This window comes from Apus apus, chromosome 6 (assembly GCF_020740795.1).
Source record: "Apus apus isolate bApuApu2 chromosome 6, bApuApu2.pri.cur, whole genome shotgun sequence".
Lineage (NCBI taxonomy): Eukaryota > Metazoa > Chordata > Aves > Apodiformes > Apodidae > Apus > Apus apus.
Genome location: NC_067287.1, coordinates 4,019,301 through 4,042,500, shown reverse-complemented (window position 1 = coordinate 4,042,500; position 23,200 = coordinate 4,019,301). Strand labels below are relative to the sequence as shown.

The following is a 23,200-nucleotide window of genomic DNA, read 5'->3' as shown; positions in this document are numbered from 1 at the left end:
AACCAAAGCGCAATTTTTACCCCATCAGAAAGATTTCATTTGGTCTGCATGGGACTAGGGAGCTGATTTCATTTCCTGTAAAACCCCCTCAAATACTGCAAAGTTACCTGACTCAGCTGCTTGTAGAAATCAAATTCAGTCTGAGATAACAGCTAATCATTTGTCACAGTAAGAAGCAATTCCCTGAAATCGGAAGGGAAAACCTGCCGCTTCAATCCGCAGGTCTGTCAGATTGCTAGAAATTACATTCTGCTCTGACTAACCTCTGCACTTGGATTGCTAACAACAAGCAGCCTGGTCTATCAAAAGAGAATATCATGCAACCAGGAACAGCTTTTGATTTGTTCTATTCCAATAACCTGAGAAAAGTTTATGGACGTGCATTGCTGCCTAGACCTCAATTTTCAACAACCTGCATACAGTTTTGAATTTATAGCTCCGCATCCCCACAGTAATGTTGGTAAAATTTACAGGCTGATTATCTAGTACTTCATAGGAAGAAAATCAGAGTTGATTTTATAACCACACAACAAATATTTGGTCTTTGATACTTTGAGTAAGGGTGTGCAGTTTGGCTGCTCCAATTAAAATGCCAAAAAAAAAAGAAGAAAAAAATAAGATGAACTTTATGGAGAAAGAAGCTTTCAAAATGCAATTTATATTCTTTAGAAATGTTCCCAGAGAGTAAATTAAATGTATACCCTTCTATGTAAACACTATTTGTGCAGCAGTCATGTTATAAGTTTAATAAAAAATGATGTATCACCCCTGTTTGTAAGATTTATAATTCACATGGCAGTAGTGAATCTGGGAGTCTGGCCACAATGCATTTTCTATACTTAACTCTGTTATCTACGACATGAGGATGCTTACAACATGGGCAAAAATGGGCAAAAATAGTTCAGTATCTTCGCTTGATGCTTCTGGTTGTTGGTTTGGTTTGTTATTTTTGTTGTGTGTTTTGTGTTTGTTTTTTTTAAGGAGACATTAAAATTGAAAGCTTGTATCTCAAAAGGCCAGAATTACCCATGGAGTTATAATGTTCTTTGCAAGACATGTTTAGGCAACTCTATCCACTGTACTTATTAGCAGGTAATGAAAAGGTGTAAGTTAAAGTGTGAAAAGCCTTCGTGTTTTTTGAAAACAGTACTTCAGCAAATAGCTTTATCTGGCAGATCCTCTTTGTATTGTAATTACATATAATACAAATCTTCACAATAATTCAGAGAGAGAAAATGCTAATGTGCAGGTTGTGACAGAAACTAAACCAAAGCAATGAGATTTGCAGCTGATTCCCCATCTCACACTGTGATTTTTAACAATTTCTTCCCTCACTTGCACAAGAGGGTTCATGTCTCCACTCTCGCTGAACTGCAGCTACTGAAGTTATTTCTCCCAAGCCTCTTTTTTCAGGGGTGCTGCTTTCCCCCTTAAAGTACAGGGACAACCTCCCCAAACTGTTGATTAAAGCAGATAGGAGTTGGTAGGAGAGACTATGCAGAGTTCCTTGCAGTTCAGCAGGATTTCTATTAGGAAATAGCTCCCAACATCCTTTCCAGATTTCTGCTCATTGCTGCTCCAGTTTTGAAAACATGCAAAATTTATCTGACTTACCACAACAGCTTGAAGGACCAGCTTGGATAAATATGTATTTTTGTGATCTCTATTGGTTTTGCACATATGGTATCATCTACCTGATTGATTGTAAGGGCTCCATTGACTAAAAACTGAAGGGATTTTGGTGTATAACATTCATTCTGAAAATAATACATATTCATGGCGGGGCATGCCGCAATCCCCTGAATGTGAAGTCACAGCCACGCTCGGGGCCAGTGTCTCTCCTGTAATGAATCACTGCCTGATGGACCTCATTGGAGTCCTGACAAGTCACCCTCCCCAGGTGGCTTCTGCCACCCTCCAACTCTCAGACATGTCCCCAGCTCCAACCAAAGGTCAAGGGGCTGGCTGCCCTCGCCACAGCCCACCTCCTTCCAACCACAGCTTTTAGTTCAGAGCATTCCTTTCTTTGGTGTTTTGTTGGGGTTTTTTAAATTTTAATTTCAACAATGCCAAATTAATTGCTTGCAAAATGAAGGAACAGATCCTGCAGCAATCTTATCCCTCTGATAACTCCTCACAATTTGTAGCAGAGTTCCCTCTAGCATCGGCCACTGAGCAGGGTCTGTATTTCTTCCTTTAAAAGTAATTTTTTATGCCTTCCCTCTGCCACACACAACCTGAGACACGGACTATATTAAAAAACACAGTAAAACAAATAACTGCCTTCACAGGGAAATGTGTTGTTTCCTTCTCCCCCCCTTTAAAATCTCTATATCTGACCCTCATCTAGATCCCACAGTCAGTGACAGAAATATTGACATCAGCCAGGGAAAGCTCAGGTTTCTTTACACAGGGGACGAGTCCTGTAAACTCTGCTCTGTTGACAGAACCAGGTCCCATGCTGGTGGGTCCTTCTGGTGGCCTGAAGAAGGTTTAAACACCAATCCTGCTCTGCTGTAGCCCAAGGGATCTTTCTCATTCACTTTATTACCAACCTCATTACACCTTAAACATAAGAAGGGACAGATTCTGCTACAGGAAGAATACTGACTCTTGCAGCAGCCTTATGGCCCACAGCAAGGTATGTGACACAGAGTACCAAGAACACCACAATCTTGCCCAAAATTAGTTAAAAAAGCTGAAAGTCAGTTAAAAAAATATGCTCCTCTATATTTTTACAGTTGAGCTATAAGCTTCCAACAAACAGAGGCCATAGAGGAAAAGCTGACACAAACTTCAGCTTGGCATCAGAAACAGACACAGCCGCTCGTTACCTGCTCTGGTGTGAGAATCCCTAGGCTCGTGATGAAGTAGGGGTACTTAGGATTTCTACAGCATTTTCCTTTCTATTATAAACACTTGCTCAAAACCCAGCCCTCCAATTTTTTGGTCACAGCTTTATCTCAGAAAAGGCTGAATAGGTACTTAAAATATTTTTCAAGAGAAAGAAAGAGGCGAGAGAGAGAGAACCCCCTGCCCATTCTTCTGAAATTTAAGTAGGCAGCCCTTGAAAGATCACTGAGAAAAGTCTGTATTTTCTCAGGTTTAACTAAATAATTTATGCATACTTTCACTTTGGCATGATGAAGCAATTTTAGCCTTTAAAACCCACAACTACTCAGGAGGGAAAAGGTCTGGTTCCTGCAACTTAAATAATTTAAACATCCAGGTGGAAATGCTTTCAGTGCTGCTCCTTTCTGAGACAAAGGAGGAAGACTCCAAAACTCTGAGACACAGAAGAAAAGGAGTGATAAAAGAGCCAACTTTGGACGCATTCAATATCAAGGGGAAATCCAGCATTGTTCACTTCAAAAAGATGACCAGAGAGATGCTTAGAGTACATAAATCCGCTAGGTAAAAATGCTTAGGAAAAAAAAAAATATTGGCCTAGAGCTACAACAAACATGCTTTCCAAAAGAACGCAGCAAAAATATCTCTCTACCCTCTAACCCAAGTCAGAAATGGTTTGTGTATGCTCAAGGGTTAGGCAGATGTTAGGGGTCACTGAAGGAGCTGTGTGAAAAACTGCACCAGCAGCACAAGCTTCTGAACTTACAGAAATGACTACAGTGTCTAACTCTGAGCCGAGCGGCTTCGTGCCGAGGAGAAATGAAAAAGTACCCAGGCTGCTACACCCTTTCCTGCGTTAGATGGGAGTTGTGAAACTCTTGAGTTATATGCAAGAATTTATCAGCTTGAAGGAAAGGTAAGAATGGCCCTCTGAGTCAGTGTCCCACTGACCTCACGTCAAGTTTCAAGGTGCACCAAGGGTGACACACTCACCAAGCCCGTGGGTTGTGGGTGGATGTCCTAGGGAAGAGCACAATGCCTAGTGGGAGTGAATGGTTATGGGCAGAGAAACTTAAAAAAATTTGAAAAAAATCAGAAATAAAGTGCCAACAGCACAGATACTACTAGAACAAGGTAACTGGTAGAGATTTCATATAGTAATAAGCTTTGTTAATCAAAATGTCTCCCAGTAAATAGCATTACTGAAATGAACTTCTGGCTTTGCCCCAAGGACAGACATGCCTCGGACTGCTCTCCCCTTCACTATGTATTGAGCAGAAAGTACTAGAGGGAGAGTTAGCAATGACCCATATATCTAAACCACCAGCATTTTCTGTTAGGGAAAAAATATCTGATTGTCCTTTCTAACCAGCTTAAAAGCCTACATTTTTCAGTATGAGCCTTCAAAACATGGCAGAGACTATATCTTGGGGCTGGAGAGATGCCTTCTTCGTGGCCCTGGTGTTCTCCTTGGGTTTTGCAGACATGGGGGCTCCTGAAGGCCTGGGAGCCTTTTGTCACACATGTTCCACAAGAGAACAGCAGTAATATACCAAATTAATGGTGACATGGATCCCTCCTACAGCCTAGCTCATCCCAGCACCAGCACTTACATTTGCAGTGAACAGGAGATACCATGGGGAGGAAGAAAAGGAAGAGGGGAGGTCAGCCTTGGCCATGCCCCTACATGGGACTTTCGCCAGCACTCCTCACCTGCAATATCCTACTCCTCCTACCTGAGAAGGGTAGCAAGAAATAAGCCATGTTCTTCTGGCCAACCCTCCATCAAACATTTTTGCTTCCCCCTACCAGGTGCCTCACTCAATATATCCTGATCAGTGCAAAAAATGGGCAAAATTCAAGCCTTGCAGCACTAGAAATACTCCAGTTGGTGTTGAACCTGATGCTCTTTCAGCACAGATTTTTGTTGCCATGCACGTGAGAAACTACTGGCTGCCAGTGCATGTGTGTGTGTATATGTGGAGTAACACCACCTTCAAAGCCTGTTTCCCACCAGACTCTGAGCTTAAAATGGCTCAGAGTTTCTCCTATCTACATGTACCTCACGGTCAGCTGAAATCTTCTTTTTAGGCTGGTCCCCAACCTTATCCTCACAGCCAAAAGGAAACACGTAGCTGGGCATGAGAGGCTGTTGAAACCACATGTCATGTTTGGGTTTGCTGTGTCATAATGATTTTATTCCGGTTGGGATAAGGCTTTCTGCAGCTGTTTTCCTATGGAGCTGATGGCAAAGGGCAAGGGCTCAACTGATACAGAGTGAAAGGCAACAGCAGGAAGAAGAGGGACCTCCTGACAACAAAACCATCTCTGGTAAAATGACTTTACTTTTGCTGTTTTAGGTATGTAAACTTCAGAGGTATTGCCCAAGGTTCAGGTACAATAAGAAACAGGAAATGAGGCTTCAGACCTCAAGCCTTCAAGTATTGTCCCTTCCTTTCAGCTTTCTGTATTTTCCCTTTTTAAAATGTGTTAATAACAGTGCCCTGACCACAGCCTCCCCTGCAGGAAAGTGAGGGTGCCCCAGGGTGCTGCAGTCCTCTCTACTGCCAGAGGAAAGAAAGTCCTCCTTCCTTCCTCATTTCCCTTGCTGGCAGGGGCTCCTACCTGGCCAGGCAGGTTGACTTCATCCTTTAGCTAACATGACAAAATACACACCAGTTATACCTGAGGATGTGCTCCCTTCCTGCACCAGGTACCTGCCTGAACCTCAGAGCTCATTGCTTTGAGATATGGACATCCTTTGGTGACCCCTCAGCGGGTTCAGATTTCAGCCAGTGCCTACCTCAATATGAAAAGATAACAGGCATTTTTAACAAAAAAGAACCTACTAGAAATTTAAAGTTATTCACTCTTCTGATGAAATACAAAGTGTGGCCTGTGTCAGGATCATATTTCATGGGGGACAGTTAAACTTTCAAGGTCAATATTGTTTCTGAACAAAGTATAAATCAGGCTTTTTGGAGGCCTTTTTTGCTGACTGACATCTTCCACCCACAAATTTTGATGGACACGGGAGACCTAACGTTTGTTAACCTGTGCAATTTTGGGCCCCAGAATAACCACTATATCAACCCCAGGAACAAAGCAAGCTCAAGGACGGCATGTGAAACTTCTAACAACCTAGAAAGTAAAGAGGCAGCTTGTTTGGCACCGAGCTCCCTGAGGAAGCCTCATGAACTTGAGGTGAAAGGCTTTTTCTTCTATCCCCAGGCTGCTAAACCACCTCTTTCTCCTCATTCATTTCCCTGAATTAAGCTTTGCAAGCTTATGGTAAACCTGGGAGAGATCAGGTTTTGTATGGAGGAATTTCACATTAAGGATTCACTTCCCCCTCCTCTTCCCTGAATTTTCAAACTGAACACCTGACATAAACCTAAAATCCTAATCTAGCCTGACGTGCATTAATAGGAGCTTTATTTAAAAAAAAAAAAAGGGAATTAGCTCCATAATCCTAGTTATACTTCTAACAATATTATTTTAAGACAATTAATTAATATTTTAAAATAATGAAACTACTAGCACAAGACACTAAACTTCTTTTAGTATATTAAATTGGGCAGATTGCTTCTCTCCTTCTAATTATGAATGTAGCAGTTACAAAAGAAACTGTCATTTTGATAGAGTAAAAGACAATCTGTCTGCCAAAAGTGTCCAACCATAATTCTAAAAAAAAAAGTCATCTCCATCAAGAACATGCTACTCTGTTTGATGTACTGTCTTATTGGAAACCTAATTTGCTTTCAACCTCTGAGACAACACATAACATAAGTTTGTGTGACTAATTTTCTTGGAAATATGAGTAATTAGAATGAGGGACCATTTCCATCGCAGGAACGGATATTTTTCAAGATTAGAAATAAATGCTGTAAGTTGCTTTCTTTTCCCTTTCAGCCACATGTGACAAAAGGGAGAGGGGTGGCTTTGTGTGGAGGAACATAAGCTCACGTGTAAATTGTGAACTACTGCAAAGTACAGAGAGGTTTATTACCTGAGGTGAGCACTCCCAGAGCTCCTGGATTATAAAAGCATTAGCCGTATGTTCTAACCGGGTAATAAAAATCAATAAACAGGAACCCCCCACCTGTGCTATGGCCCCAGTGTTAAGTTTTATACATGTAGTAATAGTGCATATCAATTTTCACCACCCTTCCTACGCTAGCTATTACAAGGCGTACAACCACCGGAGGGACTGCGAGAGCAGTGCCATTCATCCCACGGAGTTGTCCAGATGCCAGCTCCATTGCATCATTGTCAATTTTCTTCTATCTACAACTGGACAAGGCTGCAGTCCCCAGCTCCTATCCACCCACTCAACCCTGCAACAATTGCAAACTCTGTTCGCCTGGTTAAAGAGTTTACAAGCCAGCTGAAAGAAAACAGAACAGTTGCATATTAATGCACCCAACCCCTGAAAGATCACATAATGGAGGGGGAGAAGCGTGTAACTGCAACCAATATGGGATCCCTTCCAGCTGCTGCTGCCTGTGGATCAGTGACTGGGTTTTAAAATAAATTAATGGTAAGCATCAATATGCAACTAGTTGTGTTGCTATAGGCTTCTGAATTGCTGGGAGATATGGAAAGTGTAGGTCACGGCAAAGTTAGTGTGCTCTAAAAATCAAACAACCCTACAGAGGCAGTAGCCCTACCAGGTTGCAAAAATAACTACTAAATCACACTTATCTTATAATTAAAAAGAATGCCCCTGATAAGGCAGGGAAGAGTTTGAGCATAAACCTTTGCCATGTATTTTCTGCTATTCATTAATCTATGGAAATAAGGGTGGCAGGTTTATTTAAGTGCCAAGCAGACCTGAAAGTTAGTTGCTTTTCATTTTCAAACCAGAACCAAAAGAAACCCCCCCAAAAAAAAGAACCCAAAAAAGCCTTTGAGGAAAATTTCATTCTACAGACATTCTTTAAAAGTGTCAAGCTTTCTAATTACAGCCCAAAGATGACCACTACAGACTTGAGCAAGTAATGAGAAGCATTTGAGGATGAAGGCTTTGATTCTGAAATAAGCATGACCCAAGTGTAGTCTCTGCCTTTACGAAAAGGGCTGCAGCAGCTTCAGTTTTAATAGGGAAAAGGGAAAAAAATACAACAAAAACCCCACCAGCACTTGACAATGACCCTTTCTCCCCTCCCCAACAAAAAGACAAGGAGTTTTATCTGTCTGGGGTTGCCTCTGATAGTGCTCATTGTCCGGAAGTACCACTCATGGGCACTTAAAGTAGCATCACTTAGAAGCATAAAAATAGAATAAAGTTGTACAGCAAATGAGAAATTATGATACAACTCAAGTGTTGTGACACGAAACAAGCAAAACCAACTCTCCAAACATTCCCTGGAACCGATAAAAATCTATCTGAAATTAGTAGAGCCATCAAGGTGTTGCTTAAGATGAAGTAGTGCCTTTAAAAGCTATCTACAGTAAGAGTCGTGACAGCTCTGCAGTGAAGCCAACCATTTTAGGCAATGGGAAGAAAGTAAGACCATTGTGGTTGTGAACAGCTGGCATACAATAGATAATTTAAGGGAAAGTGACCCTCATGTATAATTTTTAACTGAAGAACTGTCAAGCCCCATTAGTTCCAATAGGGCCTGGTAGTACCAAAGTAGGTTTATAGGGGCATTGTATGAGAAGAGTTTCCAACAGAGCAGCGAAAAAACCCCACATTTTATGGGAACTTTTGTGGATTCAGAATTAATTCCTTTTTTTTTTTTTTTAAATCTTAGCTGCTGTTTGGGACAAGAGCATCTTTGCTTTTCTTTTCACAAGAGAACCTAAAACATGGCAAAAAAAGTCTTTTGGAACCACATTCTGAGCCACATGTGCTGATAATGCTGAGGAATTCTGAAAGACACCCGTTAAATGTGGAAACTGTGCTGCTAAATCTACATCACCGCCCCAGCTAGGGAATAAAAAAGCAAGTAAAAGAACAAGGAAAGAAAGCAGGACTCCTTAAATAAGTGCAAATAATGAAGGGTAGAACCTGGACAGAACATAAAAAGGAAGTTAGCTAAAATAAAGCTCCAGCACCATTTCTCCAGACATATTTTAGAGGCCAGTCCAACATTATAAACAATTGCTATAAAACCTGAAAGGTCCAGGTGTCGCTAAGTCATGTTTACTTTATGGCTTTCACTTTGCTATTTGGCAGTACTTCTAAGACCCTACTGAATGATGTTGCCCTCAACTTAAAGTGCTATAACTTTCTTGCCCAGACTTAAAAGAGACACTGTATAATTATTTAGCAACTTCTTGTGCCATAAACAATACTGGGATGTAAACCCAGGGTCCTCTCCTCTGTGTCAGTCAGCTCCCCATTAAACACTGCAATTTGGTGGTGGGTACACACATGGGAGTGGGGCAAGTAGGGGGAAGACCAGGCACATGCCTTTCCTCCTCTGAAGGGCTCAAGCTGCTCACAGTCTTGTGCCACCTGGACACTTTAGTAAATATGGGCAAAGGTCTGGGCTTGCCTTGTCTCTTGTGGAGGTGTCCTTCCCTGGGGAAGGCAGCAGGGTAAGAAGGCAGTGGGTTTGGGACAATTTACCTCCCTGTGCCACCAGTGCATGAGTGGGCAGGTAGCATGAAACCAGGGCATGTTCACAGCTGAGGTAGATGCTGGGTTTAAAGTAAATGGGAATAGCTGATTCTGATCTTACAAGTTGACTTAAAGCCTATCTATTAAAAAAATACTGATTGTCATTTAAAGAAATGACAAGAGAAACATCCTTTTAAATCCAAATCAAATAATATGACAATAAAGCCAGGAGTTATAGGTGCTGTAGATTGTCCTTTACTAGACACTATATTACTTGTAGTCATTAGGACAGCTATAAAAAGAAGGTTTAAATACTAATGTATTTTTTAATTTGTTTTATACCCTAAACAAGCAATCAATGTACATTAATAAACATAATTGGTTTTTTGGCATTTGTCCATTCATTTGGTCTACCTTGTCAGCTCAGGCAAGCACATCAGCAAAATTCACTAACCACAATACACAAGAAGGAAACACCAATGAGGCCATCTCAAATATGCATAATGTATTGAATTACTTTGCTGCTCCTCTATTGACAGACTGAAACCTCCAAAGTTTGCCATAAAGTCCTCCTCTCCACCTTAAACAACGACTTTGACAGGTTTTTGTCCACAAATACTGCTTTCAAGTGCTGGTGCAAAGAACCTTTAACGAGGTGGTAAATATGTTTACCTTTGATAAGGTGAGCTGCCTGATAAGATAAGGTAGATGGCCACTTTTCAAAAGCAAACATGTGCAGAGCTGGGGGCTCTCACCCAGGAGCTGTGCTGGATTTGCTCAGCACAAGGAGATGTCTACGCGCTCTGGAATAGCTTCCTGAAATCAATTTGTTCCTTTTCAGTTTTAATTATAAGATACCACTCGCTGGAGAGAGATTTATTCACTCAAGAGGGTGCGGTGTTGGAGATGGATGTGTAAAAGGTGCTCATCTCTGTAGTCTCAGCAATTAGGGTACAGCTTGTGGTTTATCTAGGGCACCTTAGGTATCTACCTCCTGGTGTGCCACCTCCAAGCTATCTCCATCCAAGGGACCTCCTGTGAAGGGAAAAGATCAGAAAATACTTCCAAGGAGACTTCTGGTGGTCTGGTATGGTTGTCTCCTAGTGACCAGAAAAAGCTCCACTGGGGGCAAAAATCTGTGTTGCAACCCTGTAATGCCTCCTGATATCCCTACTAGGTCCTCTCTATAGGTGACCCTACACAAACAATCCTGGCTGGTCCATCAGCTGTAGGTAAGATGATGGGAGGCGGCGTGGGCAGCATCTGCACCACACAAATTTCTTAAAATGTCATTTGTTGGAGGAAAGGAAAACAAAACCACTGCAAGAGCAGAAGCTGGAAAGTCCAAAATGGTAGCTCCACCAAAGGCTTTACCGTGCTAGAAAATTTATGAACACATGAATAAAAGGTAACTTATTCAGTGTCAGCCTTACATATTTATAGTTTAAAAATTAGTCAAAGTTTATGTCCCGAGGTTGCACCTACAGGAAGCCAGATGTGTGCCTTCTGCATGTGACCTAAGACAGGCCTGAAGCAACAACTAGATAATTTCTCGCTCATACTCCACACCGTCGATCGCGGCGGCTTTCTGAGGTGAGAGAATCTGACAGCACTAACTCTCCAGGGCAGAACTTTCCAGTCAAGTGGATCAACGGACTGAAAATCTCTTATGAATAGTCATTAGGCCTTCATTACAAACCCCTCACAACCCAGTTCTCTTTTCGCAACCAAATGCCTTTTGTCATCTTCACAAGGTGCATCATTTAATTACCAATTGATTTCTTTATATATGACAACATGTCAGATAGCAAAATACAGTGTATCTCCCTTAGGGGGAGAAGTCTGTTAACTATCAGCATGCCAGATTACTGAATTTAGCTGGAAGTCAGCAATTCCCTCTCCCGCGCCTCTATATTACCTCGCTTTCTACTTTTCCAGGAGAAACATGGGGAAGAGGCAAAGGCAAGGAGCAGCGAAAAGAGGAATTATATTCCCCCCCGTTCTGTCAAAAAATTAAAGCTGCTTTCCAACATTTCTCACTTTTTTTCAGCACTCCCCCCCCCATATGTACATTGGCATCCGCCGCTATATGCACACAGCAAGCCCAAGCTGCAACACGTCAAACAATTGTTCTCTTTGTACCAGGAATTCACCCAGCTTCTGACTTTGCTAGCACGCTGAATCTTCCCCTTCACAACTGCAGCCTGATAATCAAGCCAGTACTGTATTAATAAGATGAATAATAAGGGAATTTCAGAAATGTACAGGACTATTATACCGTAACAATAAAACCTCAAACTGAGTAAACCAGAGCAGTGCTGAAGGTAGGCGTCGGGAAATAATGAAACCAGTGTTGCAGTAATGCACTCCATTGTATGGCAGTGTAAATGCCTGCTTCTTTCATACACAGAAGCTACATTACACTAGTCCGAAATGTTCTCAGAGCATCACTGTGCCTGGTTGTGATAGAACCTGGCACCAGCAAGCACTGAAAGCTGACATTATACTGTAGGATGTGCTGCAGGTGTGCAGGCCTGCGAACGTGCTCTAATTACATATTTTCCTGCAGAGCAACAATTAAGGTCGCCAAAATAATTGCCAGTTTCTTAATCCCTCTCTAACAAGACTGACATAAGGAATGGTTTCTTTTTCTCTGGGTATTTTGAAAGTGCTCCTCAAGATTTTGGGTTTTCTAGCATGCCGCACAAAACTAATTCTTATGTTCAAATGTGTGATTATACCCATTGTTGCTGCTGGGATGGGTGTTGCTTTTTTTTAAGCCCAAACCTTTTCTGGATTCAAGTACAACTAAAGTAATGAAGAAATGCTGATTGTAGAACCTGGCATGCTGTTTCAACATCTCCCCTGAAATGAAGGTGCCTATTTTCCCTTTCTGTGTGCATTTGCTATGTGTTTTAGGGCTCTTTTCCAAGACTACAAGCTCCAGGCCAGCGCTCAGACTCTGACACAGGAGTATTAGAGCTGCACTATTCCAGTCAAGGAACTGGAGAACTACAAGGTTCTGTGTTCCTCTGGATTTCAATAAAGAATCACCTTTATTTTCATTACAACTGGCCTTATCTACTGTGGGAGACATTACAGAGACTTCTTTCTCTGTGGCGTCAAGCACTCGACTTCAAACAATTGAAACAATTGTAGTATATGAAACAGAAAGGAGATGTCTAGTGCATCCATTTGCAAAGCTCATGCATTTAACAGCAACCATTATATATTGTAGTTATATATAGCCGTCTCAGACCTTGGGAATAGTGGCCAATGTGAGTCAAACTCAAAGCTGGCATCAACAGCCACAAGCTGATTGACCTTCATTGTGAAACACCAAACGATACAAGTCAGGAACCCTCCATTCCTCCAGCACTTGCAGAAGAGAAAAGCAGTCTCAGAAAGTCATGGTAGCATCCTCCACACAGAGACCTTCTCAACTTCTAATGTTTTTGAGATTTAGGCTTGGCTGAAGCCTTAGCTCAAGGCTTGGCTGAAGAAGTTGCCTGGGACACCTATCCTGTAAGCTGTTGAGCTTCTGCAGGACCTGGGTCAGACCCATGCAGTGTTTCTGAATAAAGGTTCTAAAAGGTATTTTCTACAGGAACACATGGACATTTGTGTTCCTTCATGTTAAAGAAACACCTCCACTTCTCTGTTAAGCCACAAGCTAATAATCTGTTCTTGATTTTATTTTAAAACAGCTGAACTTCTTCCCAGCATTCCAGCAGAGCCTGCTGTCACTGCCCTACCTATGTGCAGATCCTGCCAATGTCAGAATGAGTATTGCTTATGTCAGGATTAAATTTATCTGAGCAACACCAAAGACCAAACAAAAAATGCCACACAGCACCAGTCAAAGGATGTCCAGCAGTATGCCAGGCAGATTGGCTTGACATGCAAAATCATATTCTAGCATCTAAAAATATTAGCATTAATGAAGCAGGCAAGACAACCTTTGATAATTGTTGGCAGTCTGAAAACTTTGCTCTGAAGATATTAAAAGTAAACTGTTATCATCCGATTGCCAGTTTTAATCCCACTGATACAAGCTGCCACAACCTGTCAGCATTAAATATATAACAAGGGAGTATGAATAAATAAAGAATAAACTTCTGCTTGGGAATGGAGGTAGATGTCCACCTTTGCACAGTACATTACATGCACACAGGCTTCAGAAGTGCTAGTAATATCACAGACTCCTACTAAGGTACTGGGTTTGCTGCTGACTCCACTACTCACTTTCTAAATTTGTCCCTCTTTCCTACACTTCTCTTGCAGTCTTCCTTCAACACAGATGAACTAATCAGTTGCTTAGACACCCGTCCTCATAAAGCTGTTCACATCTTTCTATGCTTCACCTGCAAAAGCCACAACAGCAATACTGTAACACAGGAAAATGTATTTTCCCTCATTGTACTGATTACTTTGAAATGGTCATTGATTTACTCTGCAAGTGATGAAACAAAGGAAATTTAAACTTTAATGGATATTAAATTATTTGCAAATGAATCGTTCACTCTTCTCAAAAGGGACAAATGCATTTGGTTTGCTTAAAACCTACTTAGAGAGGCTGCATGGGAATGATAAAACTCATAAAGCTCAGGGTCATCTATAACCAGCTTAAAATTTTCAGACCTGGTGACTTCATTAAGCCTCTGTATGAAAACACAGTGTGGTTCTCCAAGGACCAAACGCCACATAACTTAACCCACATAACTTGTAGACACTACATTTTCAGTCTCCAGCATCTTTGCTGCACCAGGAGATGCTGATGTAGACACCTGACTGGGGAGCCAGGTTGGAAAATACTGGCCTTAATGGGTCCAGAGCCTACAAGGACTGTGGTCACTAGGAAAACTCCCAGCAGAAGGTAGATCAGAGCCAAGCTGTGTCCCTAAAAGAGGGCCAAGTCTTGTCGGTTTTATTCACATGAGGAGTTGCAGTAATTTCAGCAAGTGAGACATGGCCCTGTTTACATGAAAATGCTTTGAAGGGAAATATTTTAAGGCTTGATCAAAACCTCATTTAGATTCTTACAAAGAAACTGAGAAGAGTTATAAATGAGCTGTAGAGTGTATTATAAAACACGTTTTAAAAGTAACACATGCTCAGAGATGGATAACATTAAATAAAAGTAGTGTAATATCCAAGATGAACATTTCTGTTGAGCAGAGAGCACGCAAGAAAGCATTCCACAGGCATAACTTTGCAGATAATCAAAGCCAAGTATTAATACATTTTTATCAGTACACCTTCTAAAAAATATTTCAGTAGATTTCCTTTCACACAGTGATATTTGTAATAAATGTTCTGCCTTTGTTTTAAAGTCAGTCCGTAGAAAGATGACATCAGCTTAGCAAACAATAAAGTGCCTGTAATATTGTCTCCAGAGGGCTGTTACATTTACTTTGTAGCAGTAAAATTCAATTTTCAAAAAACACTACATGAATGATGTTAGGTTATTAACCCTATCACCACCGTAAAACATCATCATTGTGTGCAGAATGTAGGTCACTATGTAGGAGCTATAAGTTGCTTTTTGTTAAATAATCCACTTAAGCTGCTTTTCTTTCCTATAGCCTGGGTTGTGTCCCTTCCCTTTGAAAAAAAAAACAACAACAAAAAAAAACAGTCCCATTTTTAATCACAAGGCTCTGAACAAACATCCTTATTACACATCTCATTTTAAGGTGTTCTTCCTTTGTTACTTTCAGATTTGGCCACGCACTTTTGAAAAGCAACTCTCTGTGAATTCTTGTTACTCAGAGCTGCTCTCAAAGAGCATTAAATAAACCTATCATATCAGCCTGCGTCTGTGGTGACTCTCACAAGTTTCAGTTCAAGGAAAGAGAAGAGGAAAAAAAAAATTAGCAGCTACAAATTGTGACTCATTTTGAAATTTCAGCATAATTGAATAGGGACTGTCTTGATCTGGGGACCAACACCTCAGCCCCAGCTTCTGCTTGGAGCTCCTGGCTGAATCTGGTATCCCCGAGCAAGCTCTGCCAAGCCAGGGGAAAGAAAGATCAGCAAACTGTCTGCAAGCCAACCCATCACATGGCTCCCTAGAAAAGAGGATTTGCATACCTGACACAGCTATTGGAAATATTCCCTGTCCAGGAAGGGGTGAAAAAGAAGCATTAATGACAACTCACTATCAGGATGCAAAGGGTTAACTAGTTAAACTTCTACAACCCCCCACAGTAACTTTCCAAAAGCTGACAATAAGTAAAAGAAGTGCTGGTTATCCATTTTTTAAAGGGATGGGATTGGTTTTAGAAGAAAGGGAAAGAGGATCAAACACCTCAGAGCAACAAAAGGTTGTGTCAGAGGGCCCTCAATCACAAACCTCCTTCAACAAGAGATATTCCAACCTTCCAGAGCAGTTACCCGGGCAGCACGGCTAAAAAGTTCCCTGACATGAAAAGAACAAAAACAGAAGGGACAGAGGTAGTTATTGTTATGCACACTCCTCTTTTTTTTTTTTCTGGGGCTTTTTTTTTCCCCCCAACAAAACTTTTTGCATAAGCTGTTGGGGCGGGGGGGGAAGTAATAGCGCTGCTTAATGAGAAGAAATCCCCCCTCTTTGCCTCTCCTACCTCCTAGGTTGTGAGGTACAGCCCAGCAGATTCTCAGCCAGGAACACCTGATGAATGGGAAGGTCAGCTCCACGAATGCTTCAAAAGAGGCATCCGAAAGTAATACACATGGTTAGAAGAGTGTAAATGTATCCTAGTTTTCACCGTCCCCCCCCCCCCCCCCGAACATACATTTGAATTTTTTTCCAGACAAGCAAAGTTGTGCACAAAGAATGTAAATTATTTGCGTTTGCAGTGTCAGGTCTTGGAGGTATCTTAACAGCATGTAAGAATTTTCCACTTAAATGTAAATTATTAACAAGTCAGAGTTTTCATTTGTTTTATCTCCTGATGTGCAATCTAAATAAATAAATGGCACATTTTGCAGTATTCACCACCCACTTCTCTGCTCTTTCAGAAACATATTTTATACCCTCTACCTCTGCTTAGAAAGGGTGGTGGATCACTCGCTCTTTCATCATTTATCTTTGTCTTGGTGCTTCTGAGGGGTTGTTGTTTGGTTGGGTTTTTTTTAGCTAAAACAAATTTACCTCTAGTACTTCATCAAGTTTTCCTCTGTAATATCGCTAAGTAAACAACCCAGTGGTTTATTCATAAAATATTCATATTTCAAAATGTTCCTTTCCAACCACCCCTCCTGGGTTTACCTATGTTTACAAATATGTAAGCCTTGTTAATATGCCTTGTCAGGGGAACCGGTACTAGTGACCCTCCTTGAGGCAGAGCTCTTGCTGAAGAAGTCTATTATTTCAGCTGGGAGAACAGCAAAGCTCTGGGATGAGACTGATTGATTAAGACCAGATGGATGGCCACACATAGGTGTGACAAAAATAGAAACACATTGCAAACATTCCTGGCATTGTCCTCCTGTGGTCCAGGAGGTGGATGGATCTGGTGGTACCTTATCTACCTCCTGATGGGCTCCAGAATTGAAGAATGTTAATGAAAGCTAACTCTCCTTCGCCTGCCTTACAGTGACACTTATTACAATGAATCAAGCTTAAAATTGCATCTGGAAAATAAACTCTGGGTTCCCCCATCCCAATCAAAAAAAAATGACAGCTGCAATGCCATGGGAAAGCATTTGCACGTGTTTCCATGAAATTAACTCAAAGTAAAGAGCTAAGAAAGAAAAGGAAAGAGAAAGAAAACAAACAGAGCGTACCCACATCCTCTCCTTAAAATTAAACTTTCAGAAACCACATAAAGGAGTATGTGCAAAATGAATGACCTCTGGTTTGGAGAGGAATGTTTCATTGAAACCCTTTCAGCTCTTATGTTTATTGGCCATAAAGTGACCAACTCTCTCTGTAATGCTGTGGTTGCTCTCCACAGAAAAGCCAAGCCAATGGCACGAATCTCACTCACCTTGAAGAAGTGAGCTGTCTCAGTAAAAGGGGGGGTGCTGGGTAGGATTTGGCTCACTGTGGCCTTGCACTCCTCTCCAGAAGTGCTGTCCCTTCCTGGCCATGGGTTGCTATGCCCCAAAACTCCCTTCCTTTACTTTCTCTAGTGGCAGATGATATATTTCTCACACAAAGTAAAATGCCGTTAACTAAACCTTCTCATTCACACTGAGAGCCAGGAATCATCCCAGCTGGGTCAAGGAGGTCAGGAAGGAGTGCAAGACCAAGCTCCCGGGGCCACCTAATTTCTGTCCCTCTGCCTATTGCACACCACAAACCAGTCACGTGGCAATCTTCAGGGGTCAGCCCCAACCACGAAACATACTTCAAAAATCACAGGAGGGCCTCAAGCCTACTCTTTGCACAACCCTTTTCCCATCGCACAGCAAGATGCCTCATGACAGCCGTGGAAGAAGACAGAAGAAACCAGACCTCCAGGTTTTCTCTCTCCCTCCCTGAAACTCCTGTTTGGCCCCAGCGTGAGCTTTTAGTTCCTGTTCCCCTCTTGTAGGCCTGAGACGATTACCTACTCGTTATAAATCTTCTCAGGTTTCACAGGCACACATTTGCCGGTAGGTTCCTGACTAGCGTTTCTGGATGTTGGGCTCACAGAGACACATTCTCACACATGCAAAAGCCCTGTGATGGATCAGAGGCTCCTCCATTCACCCCTCCACTTTAAGCAAAACCGTTCCTAATATACCTTTTCATACGTGAAGCATAATGAATGTACCTTTTCTTATGCATGTACAATACTGTACTTTCACCCACTGGCAAAGAAGTTCGCTAAATTACTAAGAGCATTTAAAGAGGTGGCATTCATTGTAATATACAAAGGAATTTAAAGCACATTTACAAATGAATCGGCAGGCATGCCAACAGGAAAAAACACATTTACATGTAAAATTTAAAAACAAAAAAAAAATTTAAAAAATTGAGGATCGCTTGAAATTATTATTATGATCTGAAAATGTTTGTCCATTTTATGGGCTGAAAACTACTTAATTTCTCTTCATCTACAATTGAGGTGACCATGGTTTTAGAGAAATATTCATTTCCTTGGTTTTCTTCTCCCCTCCCCAACTGAGTAATAAAACATAGACTAATTTAAATAAGAATCATTATGCTCAGAAGGCCTCCTCTGGCTGGAAGACTTTTGTTCCACATGTCCCATAATCTCACTCCCACATGGCTGCCATAAGGTTGATGCTGAAATCAAACTCTATTATAGAATTTTCTTTTAGACACAGTAAAAATATGTATATCAGTTTGGGGAAAGAAGTCCTATAATTTAGGTAATGGGAGAAATATACTTGTGATGGAAACCTCTTGACTTTGCTGCTCTGTTCCCTGTATTTTTTTCTCCTACCAGGTTGTTATTAGCATATGAAAAATGCTTTTAATTTTATCCATTTCTGGACATATCTGTCACACACACAAGCCAGATAGCAGCTAGGCTTCAACTTATCTCTTCTTTACCACCTCAGCAGCAGGTTTAAAATAGATCACACTCTTTTAGTTATTTGCAGCCAAGGTGTGTGTAACTGCCTTCCTGAACAAAACCTGATAAAGACGGAGCAGGGCAAGCCAACAAGAGACGGGTCGCTCCCCTCTCAAGCACAAACCTTCTAATTGCAGCATCGCACAGCATCATTTTCACTCAAAAATTAAGACTCGGAGGCACCCTCACCCATAACTACATGCACGGGTTGCAAAAGGCCTTATTTTGAAGCACTTTTTCTATTTGTTTTTTTATCTGTTTCCTTAAGACTCCCACTCCCAACCCTGCCCCGCGGCTCGCACACGGCACAGCCGCTCCCACGCGCCCTTTGCCCAGACAAGGCCACTTTGTTGGGTGCTCTGCCACCATCTTCCATCTAACCCATATCACCAAATTCCTCCCAGGCACACGTGATGGTAGGCAATCCACAGCATAAGCCAGGAGAAAGCACTCGGCAACATGCAATCTATTTTCACACACACTACAGATCTTACGGCATCAGTCATACAGTCATCGCACACACAACATTTTTAAAGCCCGTTTCTGCTACTTTTTAAGTAAATTAAAAACTCCCACTGCCTCCCAGGAAATTAGGCTGAGGCCCTAGGACTAGCTGAAAGCAGCAAGACACCAAGCATTTTCATTTAGTGGGATTTGACGTGAAAAATATTTGTGGCTTGGTGAAATTTTGCACACACGCTCTCCAACTTTGCTTTTCGGGACATGTTGGGGAAAAGGCTATTTTTGCATGAACATTAAGAGGAAAAAAACCAAAATATGAAATTATGCTGTGTTTTAATGAAAAGGCGGTTTTGCTTGACAAAACATATGCCTTTTATTAACAGTATTAATAGAAATGGGCCTGCTTTCAAACTTGCAATGAAACGTGACAAAACCCAGTGCCAGAATCTCAGCTGAACCTCAGGCACCTTCAGAACCCATTGCAGCCCTGCCCAATGCCATACCCCCCAAAACCCCTCTTCTGGGAAAAATAAATATCCCCCCAGGCACACCACTAAATACCTCCAAGCCTGGGAGCTACATGAGGAGCTTACTTTGCAGGATGCCTTCTACAGCTGAGAAGTTCAGGAGTTCCTCTTTGCACCACACAGCAGCCAAAATGGGTGGCTAACATCTGCCTTTTATCTTTCTCTTTTTTCCCTTGGGTCAGCCCAGAAGAGCCACAGGGATGTTTTTTACCAGCAGTACCCACACATTCACAGGGGTTAGTAAGAGCCACACACAAGTACCAAGCCTCTGGCTGGCATCAGGAGCAGCCAGACATGTGAAAGCCTACAGGACAGAACCTGAGAAGCAGGTCCAAACCAGTTCAGAGAAAGATAGCCCCTCCTGCAAGAACTTATAAGAGGGGGAATAAAGGACACCTTGCACTAATCAGGGGGATTAAGCTGATGAGCAAAGCACCTGGAACAACTTTTCCTTCCCACCTCAGCTGGAAGAGGAAGGGCTCTCCTAAGCAAATAAACCAGCACAGTCCTTTTCCATTTTGATGATTTCTTGCCTTTTTCCTGAATTGCCAGGCAGACAGAAGCCTTTACCCTGACAACACTCATGTGAAAACTCCCTGCTTGATTTTTTCATTTCGTTTTTTTTTTGCTTGCTTGACTTCTTCATTAAGTGCTCTCTGGCTGTAAATGAGTGGGTGTCAGAGGTGCAGTATTTCATAGATCTGGGGGTCACTGCCTGATTTTGCCCTGCATCTAGATATTGAAAGTTCCTCTTATTATAGATAGCATGAAGAAAAATGAACAACTCGAGACGGTTTTCTAAACCAATAGTCTCTGAGTATATTTATTTTATAACAATGGCAATGAAGTAGCCCCTTATATATTTTCTATTGTCTTCGGCAGAGACACACTTTAATCATAAACTGGTGTAGGAAACCTGCCTATTGGCCTATTGATATTTCTTTTGCACTGAGCGAGAAGCCAATATCCTATTTTAAATATTACTTTGAAAAATGACATTACCTAAGAAAATGCTAGCAGTATTCCTGATAAAATATACTGTGGTGGGGCTGAAAAGTGCATGCAAAGCAAGCTGCATTATTAGAATGTTTAAATATTAATTATACCGCTGTGTAGTAAAGATGATCAACTGTGAGTGTCAACTAATTTTCTAAAAGCTGCAATGTTGGATTTTGTCTAAACTTCTATTGTTAAGCTAAAACTAAAAGCCCAGCAAGTTTAGTCTACTGGAGTGTGTTTATTTTTATTGGTTTCTGCATAATTTTTTTTAACATAAACCAACTTTAACCCCTTTACTGTAATCTCTGCCAGTGGAACTCCAATAGCACATCATAAAATTCCTATAATTCTTCAAAGCAATGTAGCTGGGGAAAAAAAACAAAACCAACAAAACCCACAAAAAACATGGGCACTTTGCAACAAACGCCAACTATGAGATTCAGCCAATTCAGTTTAACTCTTGCAAGCTCATTTTGCTGACCATGTATGCATAGATATATGTTTAGCTTGCCCCCCCCCAATAGCTTCTTCTGTCTGGAGAAGCCCCCAGGCATGATGCTCAGCGTTGGGCTGACTCTTTTGTGTGAGAAATCCCGCTCAGGTGGTACCTAGAGCTGGTAGGTGAGGGAGGCAGAGCAGACAGATGGGGAGGCAGATGTTCAATGCTACATAAAAGTAGCAAGACTTGTATTATCTTACACGAACGCCTTTAAGTGAGTGAGCACAGGCAGCAGGGGGGCCGGGATGGGAAACAAAGGGTTAAGCGAACAATGACTGTCATTTCTCTCCCCGCTAGCAGCTATTGCTTCCTCAGACTTTTAAGAGGAGCCACAAGACTCGAGTGAGAGAATTACTTTGAGATTCTTCTGCGAAGACAAAGAAATGGTGCGCGCCGAGGCTGGGAGGCTTCCTTCCGTCACTCATGGATGCTCTGCCAGGATTTCCCACCTGAGACAGATTGCGACGCATGTTCAAATCACTCATGCAAGAGAAGCAATACACAAGTTCAGTGTAAAGCCACTTTAAAAGCTCATCGGGTGCATACTTTACTTGTACAAAATACCTTATTCATGATGGAGCAGTGAGGGCCTAGGTAATTACTTGAATCAAGGTGGCCTCAGAAGTGTTTAAATCTACAAGGACACTTAGAGCATGAATAATGCAAAATAATTTGCATCTAAATTTTTTAAGTGTTCTTTATTCAAAAACTAAAATGCAGTTCCGATTAAAGTTTGATGAGTGAAAGCTGAGCACTTCATGCCCACTGTGAAACGTCTCCTATTTGTGGAAATTATTTCAGACAGTGGTAAAGGGACAAAAGAGAGAAAAAAAAAAAAAAAAAGTTGGTGATTAATCTGCATTACTTTTCAGACATCCTTATTTGATGATGTTTGGTGAGTAGGAAGTTAAGTTCTGAACTTGCCGATACGATACCATCTACGTTTCACCCCTTTAAAGCAGCACCACCGAAGGCACAGCTCTAATTATTAACCAAACAAAATAACTATCCTTTTGCTGTTGATGATAGCTCATAGCAGCTCATGTCTCTGAAATTTATCCAGTATCTTTTACTGCAATTAATCTCGCCTCTGTCCCCGTCAACCTCTTTGGAAAACCCTCATGTGCAAAAACACCCTGGCTGCCTCTCACTCTTATGTGCTTATAGGGCACGGGCTTGCATTTCTTCACTTGGAGAGTGTTGCATCCCTTTTTTTTTTGAATTTGCCATTGACAGCATAAACTGCCATGTATATCATCAGTTCAGCACTTTATTATATCATCTCCATTCCTATTTTAGAATGTGTTGAGCAACCCCCATAAAAATTGTTAAAGAGGAAGGAGTGAACAAGACAAATGTTGTGTAATGCGCTCGCTGAAAATTATGCATTTCTCTGCCTGAGCTGAAGGCAGAGGAGAAAAAGGGAGAGGAGAAGCATGTCAGAAACAGCCGTTTTCACATGCAGACGTCAATGAGCCTGTTGTTAAATGTGCTTAATTCACAATTATGTTTCCAACTCTCAAACCTGCCTGTCTCACTGGCAAGCACTGCTCGGGAAGGCACTGAGTGAGGAGACTTTGGAAGTTGGAGAGCTTCAGAGTTCCCCAGAGATTTCTGCAGGGGAAGCTCTACAGATCTGCTCCCCATTTGTTCCTGCCCTCCCAGCCCAATGGCTCTCTGGGCTACAGCAGGCAGACCTTCCAAAAAGCAGCTCTGGGAGCCAGAGGGAGGGTTTTTTTCCAGCTGCTAAATCCTCAGGTTGGGCAATCTGCTGGAATCC

At 41.7% G+C, this 23,200-nt stretch overlaps 1 protein-coding gene across 2 annotated transcripts in view; it reads right to left on the bottom strand.

The window, feature by feature from the left end:
- Positions 1-23,200, bottom strand: part of ZEB2 (zinc finger E-box binding homeobox 2) — a 115,425-nt gene that overhangs the window by 59,593 nt on the left and 32,632 nt on the right. Inside the window, exon 3 of one of the 2 annotated variants that reach the window (XM_051622752.1) lies at positions 21,776-21,869. The exons of the other annotated variant lie outside the window; for it this stretch is intronic. Within the exon in view, the coding sequence (XP_051478712.1) occupies positions 21,776-21,869 (94 nt within the window). The remainder of the gene's footprint in view (positions 1-21,775; positions 21,870-23,200) is intronic. 2 annotated transcript variants of the gene reach the window in all.